At 39.4% G+C, this 24,513-nt stretch overlaps 1 protein-coding gene across 5 annotated transcripts in view; it reads right to left on the bottom strand.

Moving 5' to 3' along the window:
• odr4 (odr-4 GPCR localization factor homolog) overlaps positions 1 to 24,513 on the bottom strand; it is an 89,463-nt gene that overhangs the window by 37,451 nt on the left and 27,499 nt on the right. For all 5 annotated transcript variants that reach the window (XM_073063266.1, XM_073063267.1, XM_073063265.1 and 2 more), the window contains 5 exons: positions 19,088 to 19,194; positions 16,963 to 16,999; positions 13,637 to 13,771; positions 4,939 to 5,034; positions 4,540 to 4,581 (listed from right to left, as the gene is read on the bottom strand). In XM_073063266.1, coding sequence (XP_072919367.1) covers positions 4,540 to 4,581; positions 4,939 to 5,034; positions 13,637 to 13,771; positions 16,963 to 16,999; positions 19,088 to 19,194 — 417 coding nt within the window. The remainder of the gene's footprint in view (positions 1 to 4,539; positions 4,582 to 4,938; positions 5,035 to 13,636; positions 13,772 to 16,962; positions 17,000 to 19,087; positions 19,195 to 24,513) is intronic.

Genomic DNA, 24,513 nt, shown 5'->3' with positions numbered 1-24,513 from the left:
ATTACTTTTCATTGTGAGAGATGGGCTTAATACCATAAAGACTTTCTCCTGGCTGCATTCAGGCTGCTATAATATTGTGTAGGTCATGGTAAACTGGGAGGTAGTTGGAAGGGAATGCAGAAAATCTACAATTTTTTTTAAGAGAGCTCAGAAGAATTTGAAATTTGGAACTCAAAGAGAACCATTCCTGTTCTTTGCTATCCCACAAAAACTGTTCCATACTTTTTTTTTTGGGGGGGGGGGAGAATTCTTCCTCCCCACTATTCAGAACAATGCCTATTACTCAAATGTACACAGAAAATTTATTTATTTATTTATTAGGCAATATAGCGTGCAATAGGCCCTTCGAGCCACTCTACTCCAGCAACCCCAACATCTTTTGGGGAGGAATCCTGCCGTCCTCACCTGGTTTGTCCTATATGTGACACCAGACCCACAGCAATGTGGTTGACTCTTAAACACCCTCCGAAATGGCCTAGCGAACAATCCAGTTGTACAATAAGGAATGAACCCAGATAGACAATCTGGCATCAACCTAGGCACTGGAAACGACAACAGTAAAATCAGCCCTGTTGGTCCTGCAAAGTCCTCCTTACTAATATCTGGAGACTTATGCCAAAGTTGGGAGAGCTGTCTCACAGACTAGTCAAGCAACAGTCTGACATAGTTGTACTGACAGAATCATACCTTACAATTAACATTCTAGACTCCAGCATCACCATTCCTGGGTATGTGCTGTTTCACCTGCAAGACAAACCTAGCAAAGGTGGTGGCACAGTGGTATACAGTAGAGACGGAGTTGCTATGGCAACTCTCAACATCGACTCTGGACCCCATGAAACATGAAAAAGGAAACCTCCTGCTGATTACCATGTACCGTCCTCCCTCAGCTGATGAATCAGAAGAAGCATTGGAGGTGGCAAGGGCACAGAATGTACTCTGGATGGGGGACCTCAATGACCATCACCAAAAGAGGCTCAGTAGTACCACCATAGACCGAGCTGGCCTGGTCCTACTGGACATACCTACGAGACTGGGACTACAGCAGTTGGTGAGGGAAACAACAAGAGGGAAAAACACACGACCTCATTCTCACCAACCTGCCTGCTGCGGAAGTATCTGTTGACAGTGACCACCACACAATATTTGTTTAGACTAAATCCTGTCTCCACATTGAAATGGTACTACCGAGCCTCTCTTGGTGATGGTCATCGAAGCAGAGTACATTCTGTGCCCTTGCCACCCTCCACAGTGTTGTGTGGCTCTACCACCGTGCTAAATGGGATAGACCAAACAAATCTAGCAGCCCAAGACTGGGCATCTATGAAGCACTATAGGCCATCAGTAGCAGCAGAATTGTACCCAACTACAATTTGTAACCTCCTGGCCCTCCTACCAAGCCAGGGTTCAATGAAGAGTGCAGGAGGGCATGCCGAGAACACCACCAGGCATACTTCAACATGAGGCGTCACCCTGGACTAGCAGCACACCAAACAACATAAGCAGCAAGTAATAGACAGAGCTAAGCGGTCCCACAATCAATGGATCATATCTAAGCTCTGTACTCCTGCCACATCCAGGAGTGGTGGACAATAAAACAACTTACTGGAGGATGAGGTTCCACAAATATACTCATCCTCAATGATAGAGGAACCCAGCACACCTGTGCAAAGGCTAAGGCATTTGCAACAACCTTCAGTCATAAGTGCCGAGTAGATGATCCAGCTCGGCCTCCTCCAGAAGTCCCCAGCACCCCAGATGTCAGTATGCAGTCAATCCGATTCACTCCACGTGATATCAAGAAACCACTGAAAGCACTGGATACCGTGAAAGCTATGGGCCCAGGCAAAATCCTGGCAATAGTCCTAAAGACATGCTCCAGAACTTACTGCGCCACTAGCCAAGCTGTTCCAGTACAGCAACAACACCAGCATCTACCCGGCAATGTGAAAAATTGCCCAGGTATGTCCTGCACACGAGAAATAGGACAATTCCAACCCAGTCAATTACCACACTATCGGCCTACTCTCAACCAACAGCAAAGTAATGGAAAGGGGTCATCTGTGTACTACCTTATACTGAATAAATATCTGCTCTACGATATGCTGTGCTGCTTTGTGAAATCAGAATAAATAATAATAAAAATTTGAATTTTAAAAGAAAAGGGGTCATCAACAGTGCCATCTTGCAACACCTACTTGGCAATAACCTGCTTACGGATACCCAGTCTGAGTTTCATCAGGCCACTCAGCTCTTGAACCTCATCATCTCCTTGGTAAAGAGCAGAGGTGAGGTGAGAATGATAGCCTTTGACATCAAGGCAGTCTTTGACTGAGTATGGCATCAAGGTGCCCTAGCTAAAATGGAGTCAGTGGGAATTAGGGGGAAAACCCTCTACTGGTTGGAATTACACCTGCCACAAAGGAAGATGGTTGTGGAGGTTGGAGGTTAGTCATCTAATCCTCAGGACATCATTGCAGGAATTCCTCAGGGAAGTGTCCTTGGACCAACCATCTTCAGTTGCTTCATCAATGATCTTCCTTCCATCATAAGGTCAGAAGTGGGGATGTTTGCAGATGAATGCACAACATTCTGCACCATTTGTGACTCCTCAGATAGTGAAGAAGTTCATACCCCAATGAAACAGGACTTGGACAATATCCAGACATGGGGTGACAAATGGCAAGTAACATTCGAGGTACGCAAGTGCCAGCCAATGACCATCTCCAACAAGAGAGGCTCTAGCCATTGTCCCTTGACATTCAGTGGCATCACCATCACTGAATTTGAGTCTTATCAACATTCTAGGAGTTACCATTGACAGGAAACTGAAGTGGTCTAGCTATATAAACACCACTGCTACCAGAGCAGGTAAAAGGCTAGGAATCCTGCAGAGTGTAACTCACCTCCTGACTCCCCAAAGCCTGTCCATAAGGCTCAGGTCAGGAGTGTAATGGAATAGTCGTCACTCAACTGGATGAATGCAGCTCTATCAACACTCAAGAAGCTTGACACCATCCAGTACAAGGCAGTCCACTCGATTGGTACCCCTTCCACAAGCATCCAAACCTTCCACCATTGACAACAGTTGCAGCAGTGTGTACTATCCACAAGATGCACTGCAACAACACGCTAAAGTTCCAAAAGCAGCAACTCCAGACCCATGACCACTATCACCTAGAAGGACGAGAATAGCAGATACCTGGGAACACCACATTTTGAAAGTTTTCCTCCAAGTCACTCACCATCCTGACTTGGAAACATATCACTGTTCCTTCATTGTTGCTGGGTCAAAATCATGGAATTGCCTCCCTAACCACATTGTTGGTGTTACCTACACCTTAGGGACGACAGCAGTTCAAAAAGGCAGCTCATCACCATCTTCTCAAGGGCAACTAGGGAGGGGTAATAAATGCCTACTTAGCTGGCAACGCTCACATCCCATAAATAAATAAATTAAAAACTGAACTTTGAACTGCCCAGAGCTGCAATAGCATCATGCCAACTGCTATGCTATCATGGTACCGTACACTCAACTCTTCTAATTAAATCACAGAGCTCTGACTTATATATTATAATGAAACTTCCACCTGATTAGTCTGGGCCCCAGTAAACACGACAGCAAATTTAAAAAAGGGGAGTAAATAATTAAGAAATATTTCAATTTTGTTAACAATTCATTGCTTGAGTAAGCCAAGATTTTCCACTCTATAGATACTGATTTTCTGGGATTCCAACATTCTAGCATTATTTTATACATACATGACATGCAGTTCCTTTTTTATTTTTAACTTTAAATTATATCTTTTCATAATTATGCAAAATTAACAATAACATTAACTATATCTGACTTTTTCCTTACTTAAAACTTCCATTTATATCATATCCTAAAAGCCTATGTGTATAATGGGAAAAAATAAAGCACTAAATCTATGTACTGTATTTTTAAAAGATATAAAAACAGAGTAAAAATAATATATTACAAGTATCATCACATCAATCAGTTTTGTTTTGAATGTCTTATGGGATGTTATGTCATGCTTAAATTTAAATGTTCAGTTTTTGAATCTAACCAAGACTTTTATACATTGTGGGGACCATTTCTGAGTTATTTTCAAAACCTTTGATTTGTTGTAAAAGTACAGATGGTGGCTAATAGTATATTTTATTACATGATAAGGGTCCCCCCCCCCTTTTTTCTCGCTTTTCCTAACAGCTCTGACTTTGGCAGTGGGTTTGGATTTCTTTTTTGTATAACAAAATTATTATATTTCGATATTATGATTTAATTTAATTTTTATGAATACAGGGTTTTGTGATTGTGACTGTATTTTTAATACAATGTATTTGGTACTATTTTATTTTTTTCTTTTGACTTATATCTACTTGTACTCTGTATTCCTTTATGCAGAAACTAATAAAAATATTGAAAGAGAGAGAGAAAATGTCTCAGTTTAGAAACACATTAATATCAACGTTCAAATATTTAAAACATTTTTAAAGAATGGAACTTAAAAAAATTGTACTCATGGTACTGACAGGAGCTGACAGGAACTGAACTTCCACTGGTGTGTTCTTTTTCTGTGAAAATAATACAAATATGTATCAATGTATATTTAAAAATAAGAAATGTGGATGATGTGCAACTTGGACCAATATCTGCACTAACAAGACGCTGGCTAGTGTATCATAAACATTGTCAGTTTGTATTGTATGTATCATAATAACTATTCCATATGCTTTTAAAATGCTTTAGTAGACCTGCCATTATTAGTATTATGAATTATAATCTGAAGAAAAACATTGTCATTAATGGAATCCAATTTCAGAAGCATACAATGCTGACATTTTACAGAAAAAGATGGCAGTATTGTGGTCTACTTAGTTATGCATGCAGCCAGAAATAACAAATCAAAAATCATTATTGAATTTTCTTACCAATCCTTCGCCAATTATGCTTTCTGGGTCTTTGTAAACTCCATTAACCAGGTATTTGCACTGCATCATGTTTTTTGCCCAAGCACTGAGACCTTTCTAACGAAGGATATGATGGAAGATAAAATACCAAATAAATAGAATAATTGCAGAAATATTAAGAAATAAGTTGACATCCATAACAGTTCAAAACTACCAATTGATTTATGTATAACTGCTTTCTTTGTTGGACAATGAAATATACAGCTTTCTTCTTCATCATTTTTCTCTAACACCGTATCATACATGTCTTCAAATTACATGACTGGGCCATTTTTGAAAATAAAAAGTACTTTCAACAATCTCTATTAGAAAATAATAACTGAAATTAGATGTTCCAGAGACAAATTTAATCTTCGAATTTGGAGACTTGGATACAGTCGGCCCTCCGTATCCACGGGTTCCCTGAAGTTCCCTCTCCAGCACTCACTGTTTGAGCATTGTTCGCCTTGTGTCTCGTTCATTCGCTACTTGTGCTGTGAGCGAGAGGAAGGAGTTTAAGGCTAGTAAGGGATGGCTGGCTAGCTACGTAAAGCGCTACAGCCTCAAGAACTTAAAGATCACTGGAGAATCAGCATTGGCTGATGCTGAGGCAGCACCAGTGTTCCCAGAAGAGCTATGATGGTTGCATTTGTACTGAACATGTACAGACTTTTCGTCTTGTCATTATTCCCTAAAAAATACAGCATAACAGCTATTTACATAGCTTTTACATTGTATTAGGTATTATAAGTAATCTAGAGATGATTTAAAGCATACGGGAGGACGTGTGTAGGTTACATGCAAATACTACGTCATTTTATATACAGGACTTGAGCATCCGCGGAATTTGGTATCCGCGGGGGAGGGCCCGGAACCAAATTCCCGAGAATACGGAGGGCCAACTGTATAAAGAATTATTAATTTTGCAAGCATCTAAATTATTTTTCTGATTGGTATTACTGGAAACAAAACAGAGCACAATATTTTTAAAAAAATTACAAATGAGCATATAGAATAATAGGAAACACAAAAATCTAATAACACAAGTTGAAGTTACCAATTTTGCTACTTCTTCTTTAGGAATGTTTTACCTTTGATTAGGGATCTTCCCCTTAACAAATCTGAAGGTATTCCCAAGTCAGCAGCATTTCAAGTAAAGGAAACTTGGCAACCAAGAGCCTTTGGTGACACACACAAAACGCTGGAGGAACTCAGCAGGTCAAGCAGCATCTATAGAGATGAATAATCAGTTGACCCTTCACCAATCCCCTTTCCTTTCAAGTCCTGATGAAGTGTCTTCATCCAAAATGTCAACTGTTGATTCCTCTCCATATATGCTGTCTGACCTACTGAGTTCCTCCAGTGTGTGTTTTGTGTGTGTTACTCTGGAGTTCCAGCATCTGCAGAATCTCATGAATCTAGGGCCTATTTCACGTCTTTTTTGATTGACTACAATGTGAAGTCAGGAAGTTACTTATATTAGCTTTCTTTGTTTACTCCCTTACAAAATATACACTCTGATAAATACAATTTTGTCAAGGGGAAGAAAGTTACATCACACTGATGATTTTTTGACTTCAGATCAATAACATTTCTCTCATTTGCTGCTTAATTTTTCCTTTTTTAAAGGACTTACAATACTTTCCTGACATTGTACCACAATGAATAATGTAACATAAATTAAGAACAAATACAATGATAAGATCTCATTCTTCTTTGATGGGAAACCTTTGCACAATTTATGGAAATAATATATTGTATTTCAAGCTTGTTTATTATCATTCAACAGTACATATGTATAAAGTTAAATGAAACACCATTCTTCAGGGACTGAGGTGAAAAACACAGTACATATACTGTATCACATACAGCACATAAAATAGAATTAACACAATTCAATTAACAGCAAAATATTATGTAGATGTACGACTCGATATGAAGTGCATATCTGACATACAGTTAAATATACAACAGTATTACTGCCACTGGCACTGTCATAACTAATATGTACAGAGTGGTATCAGGGTGTTCAGATGTCTCACAGCCTGAATTTGTAATTTTCTTTTCCAAACTGAGCATTTGATTTCTCAGTTACTTATTTCTCTGGAATAATTCTCTCTCAACGTTGAACCCTACTACTGCAAAGATCCTTGTATTTGTCATATGACCACAGAACAATTACAGCACGGAAACAGGCCATCTCGGCCCTTCTAGTCCATGCCGAACACTTACTCTCACCTAGTCCCACCAACCTGCACTCAGCCCATAACCCTCCATTCCTTTCCTGTCCATATACCTATCCAATTTTGCTTTAAATGACAATATCGAACCTGCCTCTACCACTTCTACTGGGAGTTCGTTCCATACAGCTACCACTCTCTGAGTAAAGAAGTTCATCCTTGTGTTACCCTTAAACTTTTGCCCCCTAACTCTCAACTCATGTCCTGTTTGAATCTCCCCTACTCTCAATGGAAAAAGCCTATCCACATCAACTCTATCTATCCCCCTCATAATTTTAAATACTTCTATCAAGTCCCCCCCCAACCTTCTACACTCCAAAGAATAAAGACCTAACTTGTTCAGCCTTTCTCTGTAGCTTAGGTGCTGAATCCCAGGTAACATTCCAGTAAATCTTTTCTGTACTCTCTCTATTTTGTTGACATCTTTCCTATAATTCGGTGATCCCAGAACTGCACACAATACTCCAAATTTGGCCTTACCAATGCCTTGCACAATTTTAACATTACATCCCAACTCCTATACTCTACGCTCTGATTTATAAAGGCCAGCATACCAAAATCTTTCTTCACCACCCTATCCACATTAGATTCCACCTTCAGGGAACTATGCACCATTATTCCTAGATCACTTTGTTCTACTGTAATCTTCAATGCCCTACCATTTACCATGTATGTCCTATTTTGATTAGTCCTACCAAAATGTAGCACCTCACACTTATCAGCGTTAAACTCCATCTGCCATCACTCAGCCCACTCTTCTAACTGGCCTAAATCTCTCTGCAAACTTTATTATCTGCATACTTACTAATCCAATTTACCACCCCATCATCCAGATCATTAATGTATATGACAAACAACATTGGACCCAGTACAGATCCCTGAGGCACACCACTAGTCACCGGCCTCCAACCTGACAAACAGTTATCCACCACTACTACTCAAGCATCTCCCATCCAGCCACTGGTAAATCCATTTTACTACTTCAATATTAATACCTAATGATTGAACCTTCCTGACTAACCTTCCATGCAGAACCTTGTCAAAGGCCTTACTGAAGTCCATACAGACAACACCCACTGCTTTACCCTCGTCAACTTTCCTAGTAACCTCTTCAAAAAATTCAATAAGATCTGTCAAACATGACATTCCATGCACAAATCCATGTTGACTGTTCCTAATCAGACCTTGTCTATCCAGATAATTATATATACCATCTCTAAGAAAACTTTCCATTAATTTACCCACCACTGACGTCAAACTTACAGGCCTATAACTGTTAGAACCCTTTTTAAACAATGGAACAACATAAGCAATACGACAATCCTACGGCACCATCCCTGATTCTAACGACATTTGAAATATTTCTGTCAGAGCCCCTGCTATTTCTACACTAACTTCCCTCAAGGTCCTAGGGAATATCCTATCAGGACCTGGAGACTTATCCACTTTTATATTCCTTAAAAGCACCAATATTTCCTCTTCCTTAATCATCATAGTTTCCATAACTTCCCTACTTGTTTCCCTTACCTTACACAATTCAATATCCTTCTCCTTAGTGAATACCGATGAAAAGTAATAGTTCAAAATCTCCCCCGTCTCTTTTGGCTCCACACATAGCTGTGCACTCTGATTCTCTAAGGGACTAATTTTATCCCTCACTATCCTTTTGCTATTAATATAACTATAGAAACCCTTTGGATTTATTTTCACCTTACTTGCCAAAGCAACCCCGTATCTTCTTTTAGCTTTTGTAATTTCTTTCTTAAGATTCCTTTTACATTCTTTATATTCCTCGAGCACCTCATTTACTCCATGCTGCCTAAATTTATTGTAGATATCTCTCTTTTTCCAAACCAAGTTTCCAATATCCCTTGAAAACCATGGCTCTCTCAAACTTTTAACCTTTCCTTTCAACCCAACAGGAACATAAAGATCTGTACCCTCAAAATTTCACTTCTAAATAACCTCCATTTAGAAGTGAAATATCCTTCCCATAAAGCAAATTGTCCCAATCCTTTCGCATCTCGTCAAAGTTAGCCTTTCTCCAATCAGAAATCTCAACCCTGGGTCCAGTCCTATTCTTCTCCATAATTATATTGAAACTAATGGCATTGTGATCACTGGACCCCAAGTGCTCCCCAACGCATACCTCCGTCACCTGACCTATTTCATTCCCTAACAGAGGATCCAACACTGCCCCTTCTCTAGTTGGTACCTCTATGTATTGCTGCAAAAAAACTATCCTGCACACATTTTACAAACTCCAAATCATCCAGCCCTTTTACAGTACGGGCTTCCCAGTCTATGTGTGGAAAATTAAAACCTCCAACAATCACAATCCTGTCATAATCACAAATATCTGCTATCTCCTTACAAATTTGCTCCTCCTATTCTTGCTCCCCATTAGGTGGTCTATTATACACTCCTACAAGTGTTACTACACCTTTCCCTTTCCTCAATTACACCCAAATAGCCTCCCTAGATGAGCCCTGTAATCTATCTTGCCAGAGCACCGCTGCAATATTTTCTCTGATAAGCAATGCAACACCTCCCCTTGTTGTCCCTCTGATTCTATCACAGCGGAAACAACGAAATCCAGGAATATTTAGTTGCCAATCACACCACTCCTGCAACCATGTTTCACTAATAGCTACATCATCATATTTCCAGGTATCAATCCATGCTCTGAGCTCATTCAACTTACTTACAATGCCCCTAGCATTAAAATAAATGCATTTAAGAAATTCTCCATCTCTTACTCTCTGTTTATCACTAACAGTGCAAACAAATTTACTATCTTCTTTTTCTTCCTTCACCCATACATCTGTTCCAACACTCTGGTTCTTCTCCCCCCCCCCACCGCCACCATGTATCTACTTTAAATCCACTGGAGCCTCTCCAGCAAACCTACCTGCAAGAATATTTGTCCCCCTCCAGTTCAGATGTAAACCATCCCGCCGGAGCAGGTCCCACCTTCCCTGGAAAACTGCCCAATTATCTATAAATCTGAAGCCCTCCCTCCTGTACCATGTCTTCAGCCATGTGCTGATCTGCGCTTTCTTACTATTTTTAAACCCGCCTTTACGCGGCACTGATATCAATCCTGAGATTGCTATCCTGGAGGTTCTGTCCTTTAAATTGGCGCCTAACTCCCTAAACTCACCTTTCAGCACCTCCTCACTCTTCCTACCCACATCATTGGTCCCTACATGGACCACGACATCCGGCTGCTCACCCTCCCTCTTGAGAATACTGAGAACTCAATCCACGATATCATGGACCCTGGCTCCAGGGAGGCAACAGACCATCAGGTCATTTCAAGGCTTGACCAGTATCCGGCACTGCAACTCTACAAACACAACTTATTTCATTTTATGTTAAAATACTTTAAATTATCCATCCACTTCTGTGGGTGCCTATCCACAGAACTCAAAATTTCCAAAGAAATGCCACAGGTTTTGCAAATGCAAATTTCATAAACTTGTTGAGAAATGTTCATCAGCAATTTCCCAGCTGCGCTCTAATACTGACTCCTGATTGAGTCTTATAGCAGAATGCAAATCTCCAAATGCCCAGCATCTAAGCACCTATATACTTATTTAGCAAAATTTTGCCTTGTAAAATTATATATAAGAAAACATAGAAAAAAACCTACAGCCAATACAGGCACTTCAGCCCACAAAGATGTGCCGAACTTGTCCTTACCTTAGAAATTACCTAGGGTTACCCATAGCTCTTTATTTTTCTAAGCTCCACATACCTATCCAGGAGTCTCTTAAAAGACCCTTTCGTATCCGCCTCCACCACCATTGCCGGCAGCCTATTCCATGCACTCATCACTCTCTTGAGTAAAAAACTTACCCCTGACATCTCCTCTGTACCTGCTTCCAAGCACCTTAAAACTGTGCCCTCTCTTGCTAGCCATTTCAGCCCTGGGAAAAAGCTTCTGACTATCCACACGATCAATGCCTCTCATCATCTTATACACCTCTATCAAGTCACCCCTCATCCTCCGTTGCTCCAAGGAGAAAAGGCCGAGTTCACTCAACCTATTCTCACAAGGCATGCTCCCCAATCCAGGCAACATCCTTGTAAATCTCCCCTGCACCCTTTCTATAGTTTCCATATCCTTCCTGTAGTGAGGCAGCTAGAACTAAGCACAGTACTCCAAGTGGGATCTGACCAGGGTCCTATATGACAGTAACATTACCTCTCAGCTCTTAAACTCAATCCCACAATTGATGAAGGCCAATGACCCATATGCCTTCTTAACCACACAGTCAACCTGCACAGCAGCTTTGAGTGTCCTATGGACTCGGATCCCAAGAACCCTCTGATTCTCCACACTGCCAAGAGTCTTACCATTAATACGATATTCTGCCATCATATTTGACCTACCAAAATGAACCACTTCACACTTATCTGGGTTGAACTTCATCTTCCCCTTCTCAAACCAGTTTTGCATCCTATCAATGTCCCGCTGTAACCTCTGACAGCCCTCCATACAATCCACAACATCCTCAACATTGGTGTCATCAGCAAATTTACTAACCCATCCCTCCACTTCCTCATCTAGGTTATTAATAAAAATCACGAAGAGAAGGGGTCCCAGAACAGATCCCTGAGGCACACCACTGGTGACCAACCTCAATACAGCATATGACCTGTCTGCAACCACTCTTTGCCTTCCGTGGGCAAGCCAGTTCTGGATCCACAAAGCAAGGTCCCCTTGGATCCCATGCCTCCTTACTTTCTCAATAAGCCTTGCATGGGGCATCTTATCAAATGCCTTGCTGAAATCCATATGCACTACATCTACTCCTCTACCTTCATTAAATGTTTAGTCACATCCTCAAAATATTCAATCAGGCTCATAAGGCACAACCTGCCTTTGACAAAGCCATGCTGACTACTCCTAATCATGTTATGCCTCCCCAAATGTTCATAAATCCTGCCTCTCAGAATCTTTTCCATCAACTTACCAACCACTTGAGTAAGATTTACTGGTCTATAATTTCCTGGGCTATCTCTACTCCCTTTATTGAATAAGGGAACAACATCCGAAACCCTCCAATCCTCTGGAACCTCTCAGGTCCCCACCAATGACAAAGATCATTGCCAGAGGCTCAGCAATCTCCTCCCTTGCCTCCCACAGTAGCCTGGGGTACATCTCATCTAGTCCCAGTGACATATCTAACTTGATGCTTTCCAAAAGCTCCAGCACATCCTCTTTCTTAATATCTACATGCTCAAGCTCTTCAGTCCGCTGTAAGACATCCCTACAATCGCCAAGATCCTTTTCCGTAGAGAATGCTGAAGCAAAGTATTCATTAAATACCTCCGGTTCCATACACAGTTTTCCACTGTCACACTTGATTGTTCCTATTCTCTCACGCCTCATCCTCTTCTCTTTCTCTCTAAATCTAATTAATTTTGAATTGCTTTGAGATATTTAGGAATGTTAAGAGGCTTTTGCAGATATCCAAATTGTTTAGTGGCTTTGATCATGGAGCTTATGGACATAAATTCAAGGGCTTAGCTTGCTCAGGCCTAACCATGTGAGCAGAAAGCCATGAGCCAAGCAAAGTCATTTCAGTCATAACAAAGCCATGCTTGGTTTGGTAGTTCAGTTAAAAATGCACCATGGGTAAGTATGGACCTAACAGCCAGGGCCACTTAAAGCTTATCAAAAAATTCCAGGCCATGGATTTTAATTGTAAAGCTAATGAGGTTAATGTCACTGAGTGGTTGGTTCAAAGATCTACACCTGTTGATCTGAATAGTTAAATAGCAAAATTTGGACTCAATTTCTCTCTTCTGACTATTGTTCATCTAAACATGTTCTTTTCCCTGCCCTTATACTCAATATTCACTTTCATCCTATGCCCCTTTTAACACCAAAAATACTTTTGTTTTAATGACTCTATTTTACATTAATCCATTCAATTACCACCTGCTTGTTGCTCTCCTCAAAACATCATGATTCCTTTTACATTGCTTATACCTGAACAAATTACATTTACTATTTCTACCACAAGCAGCAGCATCTGAGGAGCTTTTCACTTTCTTGTCCAACATACCACTGATCCTTCAACATTGTGTTTTACTCATGCATTACTGTTTCATTCATTCTTATCCTTATAATTTAAGCAGCTGCAAAGGGCTTGCATCAGTACTACATTCTCTCTTAAATTTTGGAAGCCTTCTGTCAAATATTGCATTTTCTGCTTCTTTATATTGGTAAAATATTACAGGTAGCCATTTTGCTCAATGTCCCTGCTTTTCTCACCAAAACTGACTCAGTTTTCCTGTTAGTATTCAAATGAAATGCACTTACAATTTTTGAAACAGCAGGGAAGTTCATTATAAAAGTAGAAATTTTGAGTCAGGAAGTCCTAATTAATACAAAAATAAAAAGCAACTTTAAATAAGTAGCATACCAAAGAACCCTTCTCAAACTGATTCTCTGCTGTTCCTACTATTGGAATATGAATGTCGATGTTGATGGTAGATTCCACAAGTTGCCAGGCTGATGTGAGGCTGCTAGATTTACAGTCTAGCAATTTAGCAGGAGCCTTTAAAATACAAGAAATTAAGGTTTGTTAATAAATGTTACTTTCATACTTGTATTATTATATGACTACTTGGCATATGCAGTAATAAATATGACATGCTTGAAATATTCCTTGCATTCTCTATGAAGTATTCTACCCTTGAATTTTTAGACCAAAGTATTATACATATTTTTGCATTAATTGTTATTATGTTATTGGATTTATGCCCAATATATTTCATAAACAAAGATGAGTTTAAAAAACTCTGAAAATGTGGATTCACACATATCCAATCATCAAATAGCATATACCACGAGTTCTCCCTGTCACAAAAAGACCAATAATGAGGTTTTGACAAATGTAATATACACCATCTCCTTAAGTGCGCAAAAATGTGAAAGTTACTTCAACGACAGCTTACACAGTGTTTTATAGAAGTTATCATATAGAAGCATAGAAAACCTACAGCATCATACAGGCCCTTCAGCCCACAATGGTGTGCCAAACATGTACTTACTTTAGAAATTACCTAGGGTTACCCACCGCCCTCTATTTTTCTAAGCTACATGTATCTGACCAGGAGTCTCTTAAAAGACCCTATCGTATCAGCCTCCACCACTGTTGTCGGCAGCCCATTCCATGCACTCACCATACTCTGCATAAAATATTTACCTCTGACATCTCCTCTGTACCTACTTCCAAACACCTTACAACTGTGCCCTCTCATGTTAGCCTTTTCAGCCCTGGGAAAAAGCCTCTGACTATCCACATGATCAAGCTTCTCATCATCTTATATACCTCTATCAGATTACCTCTCATCCTCCACAGCTCCTAGGAGAAAAGGCCAAGTTGACTCAACCTATTCTCATAAGGCATGCTCCCCAATCCAGGCAACATCCTTGTAAATCTCCTCTGCATCCTTTCTATAGTTTCCACATCCTCCCTGTAGTGAGGTGACCAGAAATAAGCATAGTACTGCAAGTGGGGTCTGTCCAGGGTCCTATGTAGCTATTACATTACCTCTCGGCTTTTAAACTCAATCCTACAGTTGAAGGCCAATGCACCATATGCCTTCTTAACCGCACAGTCAACCTGCGTAGCAGCTTTGACTGTCCTATGGACTCGGACCCCAAGAATCCTCTGATCCTCCACACTGCCAAGAGTCTTACCATTAATACTATATTCTGCCATCATATCTGACCTACCAGAATGAACCACCTCACAATTACCTGGGTTGAACTCCATCTGCCACTTCTCAGCCCAGTTTTGCATCCTATCAATGTCCCGCTGTAACCTCTGACAGCCTCCACACTATCCACAACACCCCTAACCTTTGCATCAACAACAAATTTACTAACCCATCTCTCTACTTCCTTATCCAGGTCATTTATAAAAATCGTAAAGAGAAAGGGTCCCAGAACAGATCCCTGAGGCACACCACTGGCCACCGACCTCCATGCAGAATATGACCCGTCTACAACCACTCTTTGCCTTCTGTAAGCAAGCCAATTCTGGATCCACAAAGCACGATCCCCTTGGATCCCATGCCTCCTTACTTTCTCAATAAGCACTGCATGGGGAACCTTATCTAAAGCCTTGCTGAAATCCATATACACTACATCTACTGCTCTACCTTCAATGCGTTTATTCACATCCTCAAAAAATACTATCAGACTCGATCGCATGACCTGCCTTTGACAAAGCCATGCTATTCCTAATCGTATTATGGCCTCTCCAAATGTTCATAAATTCTGCCTCTCAGAATCTTTTCCATCAGCTTACCAACCACTGAAGTAAGACTCACCTGGTCTATAATTTCCTGGGCTATCTCTACTCCCTTTCTTGAATAAGGGAACAACATCCCTCCAATTGGAACAGCCCTCCAATCTTCCAGAACCTCTCCTATCCCCATTGATAATGCAAAGATCATTGCCAGAGGCTCAGCAATCTCCTCCCTCGCCTCCCACAGTAACCTATTGCACATCTCGTCCTGTTCTGGAGACTTATCCAACTTGATGCTTTCCAAAAGCTCCAGCACATCCTCTTTCTTAATGTCTATATGCTCAAGTTTTTCAATCCACTGTAAGTCATCCCTACAACTGCCAAGATCTTTTTCCGTAATGAATACTTTCTTTCAGTATTCGCTAAGTATCGCTGCTATCTCCTCTGGTTCCATACACACTTTTCCACTGTCACACTGATTGGTCCTACTCTCTCACGCCTTATCCTCTTGCTCTTCACATACTTGTAGAATGCCTTGGGGTTTTCCTTAATCCTGCTCGCCAAGGCCTTCCGGCTTTCCTTATTTCATTCTTAAGCTCTTTCGGGCTAGCCTTATAATTTTCCAGGTCTCTATCATTGCCTAGTTTTTTTGAACCTTTCGTAAACTTTTCTTTTTGACTAGATTTTCAACAGCCTTTGTACACCATGGTTCTTGTACCCTACCATCCTTTCCCTAACTCATTGGAACGCACCTATGCAGAACGCCACACAAATATCCCCTGAACATTTACCACATTTCTTCCATACATTTCCCTGAAAACATCTCTTCCCAATTTATGCTTCCAAGTTCATGCCTGAGAGCTTTCTATTTCCCCTTACTCCAGTTAAACACTTCCCTAACTTGTCTGTTTTGCAACATTGAGGGAGAGGTTGTTTTCTTGACACCACAGTGTCAGGGTGATGACTTCTTCTCTGTAGGCTGCCTCATTATTATTTGAGATTAGGCCAATCAGTGTAGTGTTGTCAGCAAATTTAATTAGCAGATTTGAGCTCTGGGTGGTGACACAGTCATGGTTATACATAAAGTAAAGGAGGGAGCTTAGTACACAGCCCTGAGAGGCACCTGTGTTGAGGGTCAGAGGGCAGAGGTGAGGGAGCCCACTCTTATCACCTGCCAGGAAGTTCAGGATCCAGCTACACAAGGCAAGGTGAAGGCTGAGGTCTGTGAACTTTTTGTCGTGCCTGGACGCAATTATGGCGTTGAATGCTGAACTGTAGTCCGAGAACAGCATACTCACATAAGCATCCCTCTTCTCCAGGTGTCTAAGGATGGTGTGTAGAGCTATGGCTATTGTGTCATCTGTCGATTGGCTTCTTAATGTATATGCAGTTGTCATAGCTTTGGCTTATGGAAAATTGTCATGCTGACCCATCTTCCAGGAACACAGAGTCACCTATACAATATAAATCGAGCACTGAACTACTCTTACCTGTGGATTGTTTATATCATAAGCTCGTAGCTTCATTCTGTGTGTAAAGAGTTTAGGAAAATAAAAACAAGAGATTCTGCAGATGCTCTTCTCCTCACCTGCACAGCATCTTCCACTAGTGCCCCTCCTCCTCTTTCCCTTTCTCCTATGATCCACTCTTCTCTCCTATCAGATTCTTGCTTTTCAAGCCTTTTATCTTTTCTACCTATCATCTCCCAGCTTTTCACTTCATCCACCCTCCCCCACTCACCTCCTTTTTCGTTACTTGGCTTTACCTACCACTTTCCAGATTGTATTCCTTCCTCTCCCACCACCTTCTTATTTTGGCTTCTTCCCTCCCTCTTCCTTTCCCATCCCAATGAAGGGTTTTGGACTGAAATGTGACTATTTATTCCCCTCATAGAATGCGCCTGACCTGCTGAATTCATCCAGCATTTGTATTCCACAAATTTAGAAAATGTCAGCTTGACATTTTCTCTCAAATTATATATTTCTCAGATTTAAAACTACAATTTCTGGTTTTGTAGCAGTTACTTGAAAAGTAAATCAAAACTGCTGAAAGACTGAGTGAGAGATTTGACACTGTATGACGTGCTTCCAAATAACTGAGTTCTAAGTTGAAAGAAATATGTCATACAGCGTCAAATTTCTGACTCAGTCTCTCAGCAGTTTTGGTTTGTTTTCAAGTAACCGTTACATTTGTCAACAAAAATAAAAAAATCTCTACCTCTAACTAAACTAATAAGGACAAAGCTTGAGTAGGTGCTTCTACTTACTTGCTTCTACCACACTACAATCCCCATGTCAAATTACCGTAATCCATAATTAAAAACGCACAACACAAAATACAACACAGATGGACAGAAAATAGATACATTGCCCCTACAGATTTCATTTGAAATATTGACAGCTTTTCAGTTTTTGGTCGAGGCTTCAAGAAATTTTGTTTAAAAAAATGCAACTTAAATAGTGGGACATTATGTTTTAGTGAGTGAGTTTCTTTTTGAGGTGTGGGAGGGTTTAAGAGAACCTTCTGTCTTGTCTTGTATGTAAACTTGATTTTAATTTTGGATCATATCAGTTTTGTACAGACTGATGTAGGAAAATTATTAAAAACTGTGTATTAATAAATACATATGAAAGATGTCCGAAGAACAATAACTAAATTAACAATTTTAAAAAGAAAGTTTTTTCTCTAACGTCCATTTCATTGGAAGCTACGACTTACAGTACAGCAGGCTGACTGGTGAATACTACATTATTTCTTGCTTTGAAATAGACAAGTGGATCATACCACGAAGTTTTAAAAAATAAAATACTTCATTAAAATAACAAGTTAAACTTGTTAACTTAATCAAGTTTTGTAAAAATGGAAATTAAAAACAAAAGATGTAAAATGCAGTTTGATAGAAATTTTGTCTTAGTATTGGGATTGATCTCCAAGATTTGGCCCAGTTTTGGTATTATGTGTAGGAGATTGGGAACTTGGAAATTATTGTGAAAATAACACTGAAGCTGGCAGGATGGGGAAGATCAAGGAAACTTCCAACATCCTGGATGATTATACCTGTGAGATCTGTGTCCAGTTGCAATGTCTGATTAACTGCAACAAGCAGCTGTAGCTCCAGCATGGATCAGGTAGGAACACCGTGACACTGAGGAGCACAAAAAGATGGTCACATCTAATGTGCAGACAAACAGGTAGTCGAGTGACCACCAGGAAAGATAGAGATAAACAAAAGTGCAAGATTCCCTGTGGCCATTCCTCTCATGAAGAAGTTCTCCCTATTACACATGCTATGTTAGCAATTTGCCACTCGTTCTCTTTCTACCACACACAACTGTTTTCTGTGATTGTATTTTCTTCCTATTGTCTTACAGGAAGAAATATTGACAGCTTTTAAGTTATAAGAACAACCTGCTATGATCTGAAAGGGATATTTTGATTTCAGTTATGATTGAGAAAATGGCAGCAACTCATCACCTGGATCTCAAGTCCTCCCTCTTGAAACTATCAGTATATCAAAAATAAGTTCGCTCAGCATTATTGCACTTATGTTGTAAGAAAGGTCCATTTTACTCCTCAAAATTCAGTACTCCTTTTTTTAAAATCATAAAAGGATACTTTTTCGAATCAGCATAGATTTGGAGAACAATTCGTTCAGGTGGTTCCTCTTCTGAAAAATTCCAGAGCCTTTCCTTTGCAACAGCAGTCTCAACAGCCTTTGTTAACTGTAGTACAAAAGTTACAGACAATCATACTTAATACTTAAAATGAACATTCAGTTTTTAGCTGAATGGTTATTTAATCATCTAAGATCACGAACAGGAAAGTATGGATTAAAGTAACATTTGTGCATTTGCTGATGGGAATAATTTGCTCATTAATAAGAATGATACTGTTACAATGTGGCACCTTAAATTCCTACCAGAGTACTCTAACAGCAACACGATCTGCATTTCATTGTAATTCATTGGCTGTGAAGTACCTTAGGATATTCTGACAGTGTGACTTTCTTTCAACACTGGTTTGTATGATTGGTTATAGTACATTGTGTGATCGAGCTTAATATAGAGAAGACTTACAAATTAATATCCTTGGATGATATATAAAACAATATACAGAGGCCATCTCCAAAGACTATATTTAATGAGAATATCAGTGTTCACATTATTAAATTGTTTGCTGTGTTTTAACTCAGCCAGCACTGATATTTTTTGTTTTTTGAAGAAGAAACAAGTGGAACATTTTCTACACTACACGGATGATAGTTAATTATTATTTCCAGCAAAGAAATCCAACCACTTTCTTATGACATCAGTGTTACCATCCATATTCTCCATCATTAAAATCATGGGGATCCAAATGGACCAGAAGCTAAAAATGAAAGAGACACAGCTGGGGATTAACTTCTGAAACCCTTTCCATCATCCACAAGGAACAAGTCAGAAAAGTGAGGAAATGCTCTAAACTTGACTGATATTGCATAATCCCAACAATAGTGCATAAGCTTGCCATCAAGAAGGACATAATAGGTTTTTTTTTTATTAACCCACTACTGATCAACCCCAATGTTCACCAGTACTAGTGTGTTGTTTTTTTAAGTGTATACCATCTATAATGTGCATTGCAGATGTTCACGTGTTTTTCAAGAGCACCTCTAAAACGTACAAATTACAACCTAGAAGGACACAGGCACGGAAGTACCAATAAATGCAAGTTTCCTCCAAGTCACGCATTATTCTAAGAAATATGTCAATATTTGCTTTGTTGTTTCTACATCTAAACATTAGAACATCCTACACAAAGACTTTGCAGGAGTGCCTTCACCACACATGTTGATGCAATTCAAGCAGATTGCTCATCTGCTGGCCTTGCCTATGACACCTTAAACAATAAAAAGTCCTTCCCCATTACACTTGGTACCTAACTTGATAATTAGCAGTCAATTATTTAAAATTGTACATCTCTTCAAAAAATAAAAATACTAACACAAGAGATTATGCAGATGTTGGAAATCCAGACCAACATACAAAATGCTGGAGGAATTCAACAAGTCAGGCATCATCTATGAAAGGGAGTAAATAGATCACATTTCAGGCCGAGACCTTTCATCAGTCCATAAGACCATAATACAAAGGGGCAGGGGGACGTCACGTGATGACGTAGGATCGAGATGTGGAAATCCAGTTCTCCCGTAAAAAAACAGTAAAATAATGTTTAAGTGAAGAAAAGTTAGTAAATACTTTTTTTAAATTACTTATAAACTACTCAGTATTGTCTTAAGATATGTCTCCTAAACAGAAGCAGAAGAAAACTACTGCTTTGAAGACAACACAAGCTGGAAAAGAATCAAGGCCGGCCGCCATGAAAGAGCCTCGGGCTCAAGTGCATTTTACCTTTGATGATACAGAACAGGAAACTGCGGCAACATCAACTGTTTCCAAAAAAATGAGCAACAGGAACTGTGCATGCGTGAAGGAAGGGGCATACGCAAACACGAGCAACCCAAACTACAAATCCCAGCTATGATTGGAACTGAAAGTGAAAGTGAATATGAGGTGGAATCAGATTCTCTGGATAAATCAGATGAAGATGAAGAGACAAACAAAAAAGAGCAACAGGAAGAGGTTGGAGGGGATATTGGAGACATAAATAAATCTTTGGTGCAAATAATGCATGAATTAAAAGCATTAAAAGTAATAAAAAAAGATATTAAAAATATGAAGATTATGTTTGATAAAATGATGAAAAGACAGGACAAAATGGACAAGAAAATTAAAAACTTGGAAGAAACAACGGGAGACACCATTGATAGAGTGAATAAAATGGAAGATAATATTTCTGCTTGGACATCAGAAAGAAAATGGTTGTTGGAAAAAGTGGATGTACTTGAAAATTTTAGCAGACAAAATAATATTAAGATTGTTGGACTTAAAGAAGGTACAGAGGGAGAGGATCCAATAAATTTTTTTCAAAAATGGATTTTGGAAATTTTGGAAATGGAAGAAGGAACCCGGTTAATTGAAATTGAAAGGACTCACAGAGCCTTAAGATCAAGACCTCAAGTTGATCAAAACCCACAATCAATCTTGATAAAATGCTTAAGATATCAAGATAAAGAAAAGATCTTGAAGGTGGCTGCCCAACGTGCCAGAAAGAGAAACGGGCCATTGATAATAGAAGGGGAAACAGTTCTTTTCTATCCTGATATAAGTTATGACTTTTTGAAGAGAAAGAAGGAATTTAACCCAGCGAAATAAGTTTTATGGGAAAAGGGTTATAAATTTATATTGCGCCACCTGGCAACCCTGATAATTTTTTTGGATGACGGAAAAAGAAGATCTTTTACTGATTATCGAGATGCGGAAGAATTTGCACAAGAACTCCCAAATATTCGCTAACCACAGCCAAAGATTTAAAAGTGAAACGGATTAAAGATGAAGATAGGGACAGTGAATGGAGTTGATGGATGTTTAGGGACAGAAGAATATTTAAATATATTCTTAATTATATGATACAGGGGGAGAAAGGTAAAAATTTGAGAAATATTAATTGAGATTTTTTTCTTCTCTTATATATACTTTTTTATGTTAAGGGGGGAGCTGGGGGAACTTCGGATCGATTGCTACGGGATTCACGTGTGTAATCATGGCGATTGCCATGACCCGTACAATGGAGGGGGGTAATGTTGTGTTTTTTTTATTCACAACATTAGTAGGGGGGCATTTTGTTTTTTTTTTCTTTATAATCTATTTTTCTTTAATCTTTCTTTCTTTGCCTGGACAATCGGGGGGGGGGGGGGGGGAGAGACACATAGCAACACGGAGAATTTTAAAAAGATTCCCCAAGGTACTACAAAAGTTGAAAAGTTAGTTATTACTATAGACTGGAGTAACCCTGTTAAAAATAATGACTAATTCACTGAATTTTTATAGTTTTACTGTTAATGGGCTTAATGGACCGGTGAAAAGAAAAAGAATTTTAACATACATTAAGAAAATGAAAATATAGCTTTTAGCTGCATTCCATTTGAAAAAAATACTTATAATTTAAGAGATAAATATGAAATATTTCCAAAAATTTAGCGCCCTTATTTACAAAAGATAGGATTAAATATATAGGTGCTCCAAAGATAAAATTATTGGTTATTTGGGGAAAGAAATAAATATTTATACTAAGGCTATTATGAACTCCATGGAGCATGTGGGGATCTTCCAATATCCAGGCATTCTTTCTTTCTTTTTTTTCTCTCTTTCTACAGGGATATGTTAGGGGGGAGGGGTTAAGGGGAGGGGGGAAGGGTTGATAATTTTTTTTTTCCTTCTGTAACCATTTGAAAAGTCAATAAAAAAATTACAAAGGAGCAGAATTAGGCCATTCAGCCCATCGAGTCTGCTTCTCCATTCCATCATGGCTGAACCCGGATCCTATTCAACCATATACATCTAACTTTCTTGCTATATCCTTTGGTACCCTGAGTGATCAGTAAACTATCAACTTCTGTGTTTAATATACCCATAGACTTGGCCTCCACTGCAGCCTGTAAGCAGAGCATTCCACAGATTCACCACTCCCTGACTAAAAATCCTCTTTACCCTTGTTCTAAAAGGTCACCCCTCAATTTTGAGGCTGTGCCCCCTAATTCTGGATACCCCCACCAGAGGAAACATCCTCTCTACATCTACCCTATCTAGTCCTTTCAACATTTGGTAGGTTTCAATGAGATCCCCTCACATTCTTCTAAATTCCAGTAAGTACAGGCCCAAAGCTGCCAAATGCTCCTCAAATGTTAACTCCTTCATTCCCGGAATCATCCTCGTGAACCTCCTCTGACTCCAATGACAACACATTCTTTCTGAGATATGGGGCCCCAAACTGTTGACAATACTCCAACTGCACCCTGTCTAGTGTCTTATAAAGTCTCAGTATTATCTCCTTGCTTTAATATTCTATTCCCCTTGAAATTAATACCAACATTGCATTTGCTTTCTTTACCTCAGACTCAGCCTATAAATTAACCCTCTGGGAATCTTGCATGAGGACTCCCAAGTCCCTCTGCACCTCTGATGTTTGAACCTTCTTCCCATTTAAATAATAGCCCGCATTATTGTTCCTTTTACCAAAATGCATCATCGTACATTTCCCAACACCGTATTCCATCTGCCATATTTTTGCCCATTCTTCCAATTTTGTCTAAGCCCTGCTGCAACTGTATTGTTCCTCAGCACTACTTACCCACGATTCCCCACCTATCCAAGTATCATCCCAAACTTTGCCACAAGTCCTGATGAAGTATCTCCACTCAAAACAACATGTGGCGTTCCACCCCTCCCAATAAAAATACAAACACACGATGAGAAAAATTGTATCCTGAGATGCAAAGTAACAATTTTTGCTCAATGTTCTTTGCTGGTTCTTAGAAGGCTGCAGAAATGGTAGTTTTATTATTAAGCTTTCAGCATGGTTGCAAGTCGCTAAATGGGTAACAAATATTGTTCTACTCCTCAATGAAACAAGTTGCTAATGTAGATCTAGTTGGAAGCACACTATGGTAAACATGAGCTCATTATTTCATGCAAAAAGTTACATTATATAATGTTATTTGCAGTGACCAGGAACAAAGCTGTCAGCATTGTAGCCCTCTTTCCCAAGTGGCATGTTGTCATACACTACTGACTCCTGTGTTCACTCAGCAGAATGTAAATAAAAAGCTCCTTAGGTTTTATTTAACTATATACTAACTTCAAACTTTTTCTTAAAGTACAGCCCTTGATTATTACCCTTGGTGCCACCAAGCCACTTTTGGATACAACTGCCAAATTGCCTTTAATCCTTTAGCCAGTCTCCCACAAAGGTCCTTATCAACATCTTTATGAAAGTCCACGTAGACCATATTGACTGCATGCCCCTCAAAAAAATATCAGTCAATAGGTAGAGAGTTGGAAAATATGAGTACAGATAGGTGCACAACAGAAAAAAACAGAATCCGTTCTTGTGCTAAAATTACATTGCGATTCTAAATATAAAGTTAGCATTTACAGTCTTCA

The sequence above is a fragment of the Hemitrygon akajei genome, chromosome 12 (assembly GCF_048418815.1).
Source record: "Hemitrygon akajei chromosome 12, sHemAka1.3, whole genome shotgun sequence".
Lineage (NCBI taxonomy): Eukaryota > Metazoa > Chordata > Chondrichthyes > Myliobatiformes > Dasyatidae > Hemitrygon > Hemitrygon akajei.
Note: the sequence above shows the minus strand (reverse complement) of the source record. Positions and strands in the feature narration are given on the sequence as shown.